Below are 12,466 nucleotides of genomic sequence, written 5' to 3'. Positions count from 1 at the left end.
CGTGCAATATTGCGACGTTGCAGGTGTAGCGCACACGTGATGGTAACGCCTGCTTAAAAATTCAAATACTAAAACACCATAATATCGCTCGAAAATTTGCATTCATTCTAAGCCAACTTTTCTTCAACGATAAAGTCTTCATTATTCTCTATTACTAATATTAGTAAATGAATTTCTGATTTATAACCTTTCTTTCATTTACTATATCTCAGTTCTTTACAGATATCCACACAATCAAAAATTTAATTTATTAGGTCTATAATATTCATCCTATAAATTATAATATTATAAGTAAAATCAAAAGGATAAAAGTCAACCACAGTAATTTGAAGTCTATATAATATACAAAGTATTATAAATTCAACATGCCTCGCAAAATGCAAATATATGTTCTTCCCATTACTTCGTGGCTTAAAGATCAATTTATCTTCCGAAACTAAAAAGGCGATATTACTAAAGTTACGTTATCATCGCGATAAAAAACATCAGCTACTTGGGGCGCAACTTTGCGCAGTTAAACTCGGGCGAAGAAGCATCCGAGCAGGTGCAAAGGATTCGAGCGGACAGTTTTACCTCGGAAATAGAGCAGCAAAAGATAGAACGTGCTTTGATGACTCAGGCTAGGTTCCATTCTGAGAAGAGCGAAACCTCAAGCAAGCGGGGTTTCGCTCTCGTATAGAAATTAGTGATAATTATATAGGACTAGCACCTGCACGCAGGTGCAAAAACTCGGAGAACGCTCGTTGCTGTCATGATGCTCGTGCTCTCTTGGACGAGCAGCCATGAGTCATTGTCGAAGGAAGAAAACATCTACCCCAAACCGGATATATCTCCGGATATATATTCATATCACCGATCTTGTCGATGACAAGCTAAAGCGGAAAACAAGTCATCCCAACAGAATGCATCTCATGACACAAACTGACCTAGCAAAATCGCAATAAAAAATTTCTCAGTCTCAATATGTATAACATTTAATAAATCCCTTTTGATTAATATACTGTTATATTAATATAGACTTCTGATCGATTAACATATTTTTTTAATGTGTGTATACACACATATATATACGGAGAAAAAAAAATTGCTATGAATGCTAATCCTATGCCATAACGGTAAATTTCATTTGCGAATATAGGGACCGCAAATTATTTGCGGATGTAACAAATATTTGCTTTTTTTTCGTGCGTACTCGCTATAAAAATTATTTATAGTAAATACAAAATATTTATCAAATATACAAATTTGTTTACCATAAATATCAAACAAATTTACAATGACAATTAAATTTTATAATCCTTTTCGTTTGTAGCAAATCGTCTCCCTCCCTTGCATATATACTTTATCTTAGAATGTTTTAAAAAGAAAGCTTCAACTTAATTTAAAATCAAAATTTCTAACACAAACAAAAGTCACTTCTGTGAAATAAAAATCTAGACTGCATAAATTATAAAGTATAGCGTATGGAAATATATATTTGCAATTTTATCGAAGTCCATAAAATTTATATACGAATTAAACATGCATCATGCATAATGTATGTATTTAAAAAGATGGTGACCGGCTCGACTTGGTGAGTATTTCTGACGAGATGATACGTTTTCTAGTCTAAGTTGCATTTAGTAGCCTTCAAAGAAAAAATTCGTGAGAGAAATTGACGTTAATAACGGATACAACCGGCTTATTTGACAGTTAATTTTGTTCTGTCATAAATAAAGTCTTAAAAGAAATTATTTAACGATCAAAAGAACGATAAATCTATACAAAAACGTGAATCTTCATATATAATTCTGTATACGCACGAATTAATAATGCGGTCGCACGTCGCAAATTATCTCAGCACAAAACATAGACTTAATTTGAAATATGCAAGAAATATTAATGTAACAAAATGTATATTAAATATACTTTACTATACTTATATATATATATACATACTTACTGTATAAAAACAGTTAAAAATTTTCATTTCTCCTTTAATAATTAAAACATTTGTAGATATTCGTACAATTAGTAAAGACTGTGTATCACAATGTTTTATAAATGTAAGTAAAATTATTCGGAATATTTTAAAGGATATATGAAAAAAGTTCTGGCATTTTGACTTACCCTTCAGCTGCGTGGTCTCAATCGCGAACATGTTCAGCGCCAAGAGCTGAAGTAAACGAGTACCAGGAAGCGGTAGTGGCGAGTGCTGCAACAAAGCTCTGAATTCCTTTAGCATTTGAACACCAGCTTCTTGAAAAGTCTCCATCCTGAAAAAAATACAACATTTTTATATTCTTGCAACATTCATATTTTGTAACATCTCAAAAAGTAAATCAACCTGACTACTTTGTTTCAAATAACAGTTACTAATTTTGAGATAGTCAATTGTTTGATATTACTTAACAATGTTTGTTAAAATTGTATATATTTTGATAATTATACAGCATTAAAAGAGAAATATATACTCTGTATATACTCTTTGACGTGTAAAATCAATCATTTCCAATTAACATACTAAAACATCAATAACTTTCAAGTGTGATAAGTAATACAAAATACTATCCACTTTCCTTCGCCTTTGAAAACGCATAATATGAACGATTAACGGCACGGAAACGTTTCTCAACATTGGTAACCACGTAAATATTTCGTCAATCAATCCATCTTCTAAGTAATCGAGTTTAGATCGAAATCGGCGAATCTGCGACCCACGACGGCGGCTAATCCGAGACCGGTGATAAAGGAGGACGAAGGTTGGCCGCGAGGTCTAGAGCCGCCAAGGGGGCATCCTCGTAAACACGGCAACGGGAGATCTCGCATAGCGGATGCTATCTTTCCCACAGCCTCTTTTCGCGTGGCTTACCGTCTACATACATATATATATATATATATATATTATATATATATATATATATATATATATATATAATATTTATAATATATATAGATATATTTATACATACTATATACATATATATATATTATATGTATACACACAATGTATTAAATCTGTGTAACGTCTCCCTTGATCTCACTTGCGCCGCGCTGCGCTTGTAATTCGGAGTATTCGTGACGCAACCTACTTTCAATCCTATCCGACTCCTCCCATCGCGTTGTGATCTACCTAATCTATCTAACAATTTTCATTCTTAAATACAAAAATGTTTAAATATAGAAGAAATCAGATATTTACTTTTAATGCACATTGTCAAAAATTCTCTAAAAAAATTTACTCCAAAAATTTTTTAATACAGAAATTTTAATTGAACCATTTATAATAATTTCAATTAGAGAGAATTTATTTAAATATTTCATTTAATCTAATTTTTTTGTAATTGTATTAATTAAAATGAATTCACTATGTTATAATATTAAAACATCTTTCAATATAATATATAGAAAGGATGATTTTGCTAAAGTATCTATTTATATCTCTAATTTAGCTAAAAATAGATCTAAAAATAGTTTTATTGGACTACCGAAATAATTACGTAGGATACCCAAAGTTGATTGCTAAACTGTCAAAACTTTTCGCAGCATCATAGTTGAGATTACTACTTCTATTTAAATAATCCAACAAAATTATTTTCAGATTTGTACGAGTATCTAACTAAATTTTTAGATATTTTAGTAAAATCGTTTTTTCCATATACAAAATTTGTTTGTCAACTTTTTTTTACCTTTTATATTTATAATAAATATATGAAATTTTAAAATGCATAATTAATATTTCTGTCCTTATCAGAAATCAATTTCACTTAAATACAATTTTATAAATTTTAAACATTCTCACAGATATTTCCATTTCTTTTCTTCGAATAATTCAAGAATACAAATAAAATTTTTTTCTAAAATCAAAAGGGACAAGACTGTTTGATGCGCTCATTATATATTACGCTCGAAATACGGTTTGATGAATGTTACACAGTACTGTTATGAGAAAGTAAAACTAATTCAATCTTCAAAGAGAAATGATAAAAGAACTTTACAAACGCGAGAGAGAAAGGGTTTACTGTAATTGCACACTTACTCTCAAGCATAATTTCTGTGCTATTTTTGCCATGTCAGAAGGAATCAATAAGTAAGCTTCTGTAATTCACCGCGCGGATAAATGGTCACAATTGTTGATAGATCGTAATATTAGTGTTCCGCAAAATGAGTGACAAGAAAGACATTTGGAAAAGTCGATATCTTATCTGTAGAACCTTTATGATTGTATCAGGCATATGGCTGTACCAAAGTCTTCGCGACGATACATACACTTTATACCAACATTTATATTCAGCCCTAGTATTCTGTACCCGAGATAAAACGCTTACGGAAAAATAATTCACGATTAATTATACGAGTATTTATGTCCTTGCAAACGAATTAGTCATTATAATTTTTTTTTTCTTTTGATGAAAACTTTGATGTATTAATGTTGCATAATATCGATCCTAATATAGTTAGTGTATCTAATAATTGTCCCGAATATCGATGAGATGATAGAAGGTACAATAACAGCAATAATCAGTATACCGAAGGTATTAGGGAGATAATAGGACCTATGACTCTTTATATTGCGCAACTTATTCACGTCTTTCTACAATTCTGGCAAGCACAGCTTCTGTTAGATTATAGTATTGTTCCATGCGAATTTATATAAGAATGCAGACTTTTTCTGTCTTATTGTTGATTATTATATGTGAAATAATACACAAATTTTGCTGTGCATTACAGTTGTAGAGGAAAGTGGTATTATACTTCGAAGAGATGTCGAAACCTTCTTCTTTTAATTATGAGTAGAACCATATAAAATAAATGCAGGCAAAATTGTAACATTATCAATCGAAAACTTTGGTACAGTAAGTAGAAAGAATTGCATTATTATTTTCAAATTATCGGTCTTTAATAATTATGCTATAACTCTATAATACCTTACACTCTATTTTTTTTTTTACTTTTATTTACTTTATCTATATTTTAAACTATTTCAAAGAAATTTACAATTGCTTTGGAAGACGATAAAATATCTGATAAATTCTCAATTTTGTTCTTGAGAAATTATCGGTGTGACCATTTTTAGAATTGATCAAAGATCATGGTTGATTTTGCAAATCATTATATTTCATGAAACTGATTTCAATAAGCTAGTGTATCTTTCAACAGGCTGAATGAATGGTAGCCGAGAACGTGCCACTTCGCCACACAGAAAGATAGAAAGAGAGAGAAAGAGAGCGCCAAGTTGCACCGTTCTATGCCAACGTACCGTTATTACGTACTCTCGATTAAACTCCGAAGAATGGCTAAGTAATCGCTTAACCCCTTCGGCTCCCGTGGCTTCTTTGCGTAATGAATCACTCGGATCGCGTCCCTCGGCCGAAGAGGCGAAATATCGAACTCTACAGAGATACGACAGTCGCTGATAGGCCTCGATCGTAAGCCCGGTGTTTCTTTCGAGGGTAGAGAATGCCGACCGAAGAGGCACCATTCCCATCGCGTCTGTACGCCGCGAGCGATAAACGCGGCTGCTGAAATCGGACACCTCTAAGCGCGGCCAGCGGCGCGGATCAAGGCGCACTCACACGCTCGTTTGCCCGCTTCGTTGTTCGATCGTCGAAAAAGACCGTTAGCCGCCAACTGAAATCAAGTTGGTACGCTACCATCTCACATCACGTAGTATAATCGTCCGTATTTATTCGCGCTATTACCGCGGTGCCGATGATGCCACGGTCCCGAACGAGAGTGTAAAACGTGACAAGGCGAAGTGCAATTCTGTGCAAGCATGCCACCTCTTTGCTTGAAGATACGAGTCCGTCATCGTAATTTGAAAATTGACTCTAACAAAATAATTTTATAATATTCAATATATTATCTCTTATATTTGATAAAAGGTTTTCATAGGAATTACACTAAGAGAAAAATTTGCATCAAATATTTTCTTCGATTTTTTATGTGAATTACTGGAATTAAATCAGAATTACTTAATTCTTCTCTCTTCGCTTGGAACACTCAAACTATTTTTATTTAATTTTAAATTCAACTGCAATTATCATGTTCAACGCTTCCTCCAAGTTCGTTAATATTAAACAATAAATGCTTTTATTATGGAAAATTAGAAGAAACATTAGGATCTTTTACGAAATGATCCCACATAAATATATAATTTTCAAAAACATTTTTTGAAACAATTGAAAAAAGTCATGTATTACAAATAAAACTTTTAAAATTACAGAAAATTATAGTGTTTACTGATATCTAGATAAGTAAGATTAAATGACTTCATCTTATCTTTACTGGAATATATGTATAATATATTATCTTCATCTGTATCTTACAAATGTGTTTTCTTTTTTCAAATTATCTGGATGATTAGATCTTCATTTTAAATAATTTGAAAAAAGTAACGCTTTTTATCTAAGATACAAATGAAGATAATATACGTTGAAGATAAAGCCATTTCATCTAGACTGTCTATATTTCTCTATCAGCAAATACTATACATAACATAAATCATATTTTTATTATTGTACACATATTAAAATTTTTTCTATATTAAAAATTTAATAGAAAAAAATGATGTGTAAGCGTTTAAACACAAATCTATTTTTAATACGATGTCAGCATATAGACGCTACTGACACGAAGATGAACGGATGCGAGTAACTAGTAATTTTCATATTACTCAAGCATAATCGTAAATCTGTATAGCGTTAATACCACTTAGCCAGATACATTATGGTATCGGATCTGCTCGTAACTCCGTGATCATCGATTTCTTTATCTTGCTTTACAACTCTCGCGGCAGATCGAACGGCCTCGTTCGGAATAATGCACGGCAACTAAGAGTCGTATCTGCGACCAATCGATCGTAGAGATAACGATGATAACCTTACAGCGGATCGATCGCGATCAATCCGTGAAAGTTCCGAAGGAGCGACGCTGTTCGATTAAGTTAACGGCTTTTTGATGTACGCCAAGAATACAATTATCATACGCTAGAAAAAAATTCACTTATTGAGTCTGTTGTATTAGAAAGACAACTGCCCTGCTCGCAAGCGAAATGTAAAATAAGCGTTATCATCGTCTTCACGTTCAATACCATTATCGATGTGACGCAGCATTGAAATCGCTATGCTATGAAAATATTATCGCAAGATTTACAAGATAACTTTTCCAATTACATCTCGAAAACCCGATTATTTTAAACAAAATTAAAGTAATTCCTTAAAAAAAATTATGTCAAGAAAAATCTCTACCTTTTTAAAAGTATTCAAAAAAAAAAAAAAATAATAATAATTTATAAAAAATAATAAATCTATGTGTGTGAAATGTGAAAATTAGTATATAATTATTATAATAAAGCGCGAGAGTCAAAATACTATAATAAATAATCAGTAAATGTAATAATTCAAAAGGTTAATTTAATATTACTATGTACTACGTCTTTGAAGGTACTAATTTGGACTAGAATTATCTAGACATGGATCATAATCATGATCATGATCGAGGAAGATACAAGGATCCTTTAGTTAAGTTCGCTTAAGGATCAATTGTGATGTCGCTGTGTTTAATTAAACAGATTTATTTTCTTTATCAAAATAAGATAACGAATCACTGTAATCGAGTCGTTTAACCAAATTGTCGGTAACTATCTATCCTATGTAGGTTGCACGCCCTATGGTACAAGACGATACACTGCTATGCAACGGCCAACATTAAGGAGCCCCTTCGGCAGCCCGTGTTTGTCCCATCGACATCGACGGACAGGCTCTATGACTAACAAGTTTGCACTTTAACGCATAACGGGGCATTCCGCCGTGTACCATAGATCATGGTCCATGACCCGCGGATTGCGTGGGCTGGCCACCATAATCATTCCTCGCCTCGATACAACGACTCGGCGGCGATGCGGTACCACGAGCATTAAGTTTCTGACTCTTCTTCTTCTTCTTCTTCTTCTTCACCGCCTTTCATTCCCACTCCCGCTCAATCTCAATCGCGCTATCTCCCGCATCGAACTCACTCCTTTCGCAATGGCGAAGCCAATTTCGTCGCTTCGATCGACAGATAATCATGCCACGTGACTAATCTCTTCAGAGACTTAAGAGTTATTTTGCATTGAGTTAACGAATTATATGCAAGTACATAATTTGATTAATTATACAAAATTGTTCATTATATTAATTCGCAGTTATACCGAATCTTTTTTAACACAGGTAAAATTTCAATGTAACAGAGATGTTGAAAGGTAATTCTGAATTTTTCTAGATTTTTTAAAGCCTAAAACAGTAAAAAATTTTCGGCTGGATAAAAAAGTACCTTCCATAGTACCTACGGAGTAAATAAAAACATATACTTATGCCTGCCAAAAATTAATTATATGATTCAACACTTTTTTTAGGACCCAAATAAACAAAGTGTTTTCTGATAAATTTTTGTTCGCTGAAAATGAATTCGGTCGCAAAATTGATCTAACACGTCAAGTTTCCGAGAAAATTGAGGTTAAATGTGTGAAAATTGATGTTTTTGGTCATACATATCACTGTTTTGTTGCCAAAGTAATTTGTAGTATTGTATAATAATTGTACTGTAATAAATATAAATTTATTTTATAAAAGAGGGGGAATGAAAGATAGGAATTTAAAGTGGCATACACAAAATTGAAAAAAAAAAAAAAATACTTTGGCCACAAAAAAATAATAAATATGATCAAAAATGTCAATTTTTTGGCACATTTAACCTTAATTTTTTCGAAACGTGCCAATTTCGCGGTTGAATTCGTTTTCAATAAACAAAAATCCATCGGAAAACACTTTATTTATTGAAGTCCTAAAAAAAGGTTTATTTTTGTATAACTGTGTTATTGACGTAAAATACATTTTACAAGACGATTAAAAATATTTGCATATTTTTTCAAAAAAATCTGTTAAATATCGAAAATATATAATACCATTTTCTGTGAAGAAATTGGCACAGACGTTCACGGCAAGATAACCTCAGCAGTTTTGTAAGAAAATGCAAGTCTGAACGAAATAGTGCGTAACTTTGTGCACACGCGGTATTCGCGAGTGGTACAGGTTGTACCAACCGCGAAGATTAATTTAGCCGCAGCTATAAATAAACGTCGGATAGATAATAAATCGTCCCGCAAAATACGCAGCGCAGATAAATAGATACCTTCGGGGTAACAAAATTCCTTCGCTTTTTCATCGCGGTCGCGCGATTACACATAATTAATCGATCCGGCGCGACATTGGTCAGGGGTACCGCGTCGTATTTAGATCCCCCGAGATCGTAATAGAAATGTAATCCCGGGCTATTGGATTTTATCTAGATTACAAAATCTAAATGACTCAATCTCCGAGGACGGTGCATAATCGTGGAACGCGTATCGAAAATGATCACGACCAATACGTCGCTGCCATAATCATTGTCATTAGCATAATTATCATTATTTATTGGCTAGCAATAATATCATCCGAAGTGAAGAATATCATCACGTGAACGTAACGTAGCTTCACAAACGGGATACCGACGTCATGCATTTTACTTCGAGAATCAATTATAAGTAATGATACGACACGCAAATGACACGAACGACGCGCGGACCGCTCTGATTAAGCACTGTCGAGAGAAAATACACGACGACATAAATTGTAGGCTGCAATCGAGCGAGGCGATATAAGTGTCAAGGACGTTTTTCATATCGTCACAGATTTTTCTTTGCTGTTATATTATACCTACTTCGTAATAAGCAGATAAGATTTATTACGCTTACTCCCAACGTATTCACTCCACAGCCCCGTGTGATCGAAAAATCAAGAGGAAGAACCAATTAAACTTAGGCATGTACGTTTCTTAAGAATAGCAAAAAGAGAACGTTTAAATTACACATCTTATCGTTTTAAATTAGAAACATAGTATCGCATCGTTTTCAATTATAATAATCTATAAATAATAATTATACGATTCGCGTGAAGAGCTTTTAAATTACTTGAGAATATAATTTAAAATTATTGATTAAAAATCTTCTCGTCTTTTATCGCCTTTTTTTTTTATTTTTCTCACGTCGCAAAAACGATTCAGCTAGAAAATCTGTTTCAAAAATTAATTTTCAACTGAATTTTTAGATATCGACGCATACTTCTTTTATCTCAATCTTTAATTATATCGCGAGTCTCTCAAAGTTTTCTGTCGTTTCACACCTCAAACCGGTAGACTCGGTAGCTCGATCGAAGTTAAATGGCTACGAAGGAGCCCGATGAAATGTATCGTATAATCTGATCGTCCTTGCCAGCAATGCAAAGACATATAAGCGACGGCATAATGAGCCATTAGCTCGAGAGTGTCGATGATAGAGCCTGATACTACACCCGCTATCGCTTCGTAAACCGAATGCGCCATGAACGACATTAAAACGCGTGTACTTCGACGCTTTAACGCTTCTAGAGTGAACATCATTTAATCATTGATTATCACGGATTCTCTATCTTCCCGCGAAATGTATAGTAAAACGAGCAAATAAAAATTTGGAAGATATACGTAAATATATTAAACACACCACGCACGGTGCGAGAAATGAGATGACTCAAAAATATTAAGAATAATTAAAGAATTTCTTTAACGATATTAAACAATAATATTAACATTAATATTGGCATGATTCGAAAAATTTAAAATATTGATATAAATAATTTCTAAATACATCAACAAATTTTATCGTTATGAAATTAATATTTTAATTTACAAATATATATTCATATTTTTAGTAAATTCTAATACTATAGTAATTATTGAGACTCGAGTAAATTTACGCGATATTCATAATGACGGAAAATGATTAATAGATAATATTATTTCACATTGTTATAAATTCAAAATGTTATGTTCCAATTATTTTTAATTATTTCTATATATCGTCATTGCTTAATATGTTAATTTAACTAAAACAACAGAATTAGATAATTTTAAAAAATGTTTTAAATTTGATTCAAATTTAATTTATTACTTACAATAGTAAAACCATCGTCGCGTAATTTACAGTACAAAAAAAAACAGTCTGATAATAACTATTTAATGTTAAGTGAAATAAATTCAATGAAGTTTAGTTAATATATAAAAAAAATAATTTTGCTTTTCTAAATATCCAGTAATTATTACCAAACGAATGGTTATATTATTACGTTCAAATATTTACAAAAATACATATATATATTATATATAAGTCAAAGAAAAACTATTTACTAACATTTAAAAAAGTAAAATTTATTTTGATTACATTAATCGAATTTAATTGAAATTATTTCACTCGACATTTGGTAGCTATTATAAGACTCCTTTTTCAGGATATCAACGAGCCGAGAAATCTGACGAAATTTCTCCGGGGATTCGAGAAAGGTGTTGTTCCATCGAGGGCGATTGGAACAAACGGGAAGGATCCAGATGGTCGCGAGATGCGTACGTGCGGTCCGTAGTGTACGCCGTACCGAGGAAGATAGCCGGGCCGGGTAGTCGGGTTCTGGTCCGCGAGGCTGCGGTATCCGACGAGGAGGGTGCCCTTGAAGCGGGCGGGGTCGTCACTCGCAGGGCCGCGGGTAAACGACCATCGGAAACCCATGTGTGTTACCAGTCAGGGCTCGCGGAGCCTTATAGCGTAGCTTTACTTACTCGCACTACTTAAGTTTCTGAATGTGTATGCGCATCTCTCACGCTGATCTCCCCCACCCCCTTTCTCTCCATTTCCCCCTCCCCTCTCGCGAGAAGCACCACCGTGGACCACGAGAAAACCTACCTTGCCCATCTACCACTACCCACCGGTAGAAGCGCCAGCCGACCACTTCTCTTGCCTTACGAGTGTTACGAAACGATTCCTGTCGTCTTCCTTCATCCTGCCAATTTATAGGTTTAATTACCGCCTCGTGGCGCAGTGCTCGCGATTCTCGTCGAGTAAAAATACAAAGTTGGATCATACGACCATGTTAAAAGCGATTTAATCCGTCGGACTACTATATTAATCGATGATAAGCGATTTGTTCGCTTAAGATTATCGACTATCAAAGACGAGCATATGTTGGTAAAGCGCACTTGCGCTTCAGACGAATGTTTAACTCTTTCGCTGTAATCATGGTTATACTTCTTGTTACTTACGATATACAGACATAATATAATCAGAAAGGAAAGATAAGAAGTTTAGCGTACAAGGTCGAAATATTAGTAGGAAGTATTAATGTACATCTCCCTCACGTAAATAATATCCACATTAATCTCATTTTTAATAATATATTCATACTGTATTATATATATTATTTTCAATATTCTTTCGAGATATTTAGGAAAAGTAGTTTTTTAATACACGGGAAAAAAGTTTAATTTAAAAAAAGTTATTAAGATAGTATATACAGTCAAACATAATTTTTAATCACATGAAAATTAGATTGCTCTATAATTTTGTGACAGAACATTTTTTTGTAATTTGAACAGAATACTTATCATT

The 12,466-nt window shown here is 33.2% G+C and overlaps 1 protein-coding gene across 1 annotated transcript in view; it reads right to left on the bottom strand.

Annotated features, from left to right (window-relative positions):
* LOC108776682 (Smg6 nonsense mediated mRNA decay factor) overlaps positions 1-12,466 on the bottom strand; it is a 91,507-nt gene that overhangs the window by 67,369 nt on the left and 11,672 nt on the right. The window contains exon 17 of the mRNA XM_018543366.1: positions 2,110-2,255. Within this exon, the coding sequence (XP_018398868.1) occupies positions 2,110-2,255 (146 nt within the window). The remainder of the gene's footprint in view (positions 1-2,109; positions 2,256-12,466) is intronic.

Source organism: Cyphomyrmex costatus, unplaced genomic scaffold (genome assembly GCF_001594065.2).
Source record: "Cyphomyrmex costatus isolate MS0001 unplaced genomic scaffold, Ccosl1.0 scaffold374, whole genome shotgun sequence".
Taxonomy (NCBI): Eukaryota; Metazoa; Arthropoda; class Insecta; order Hymenoptera; family Formicidae; genus Cyphomyrmex; species Cyphomyrmex costatus.
This window is presented reverse-complemented; position numbering and strand designations above follow the sequence as displayed.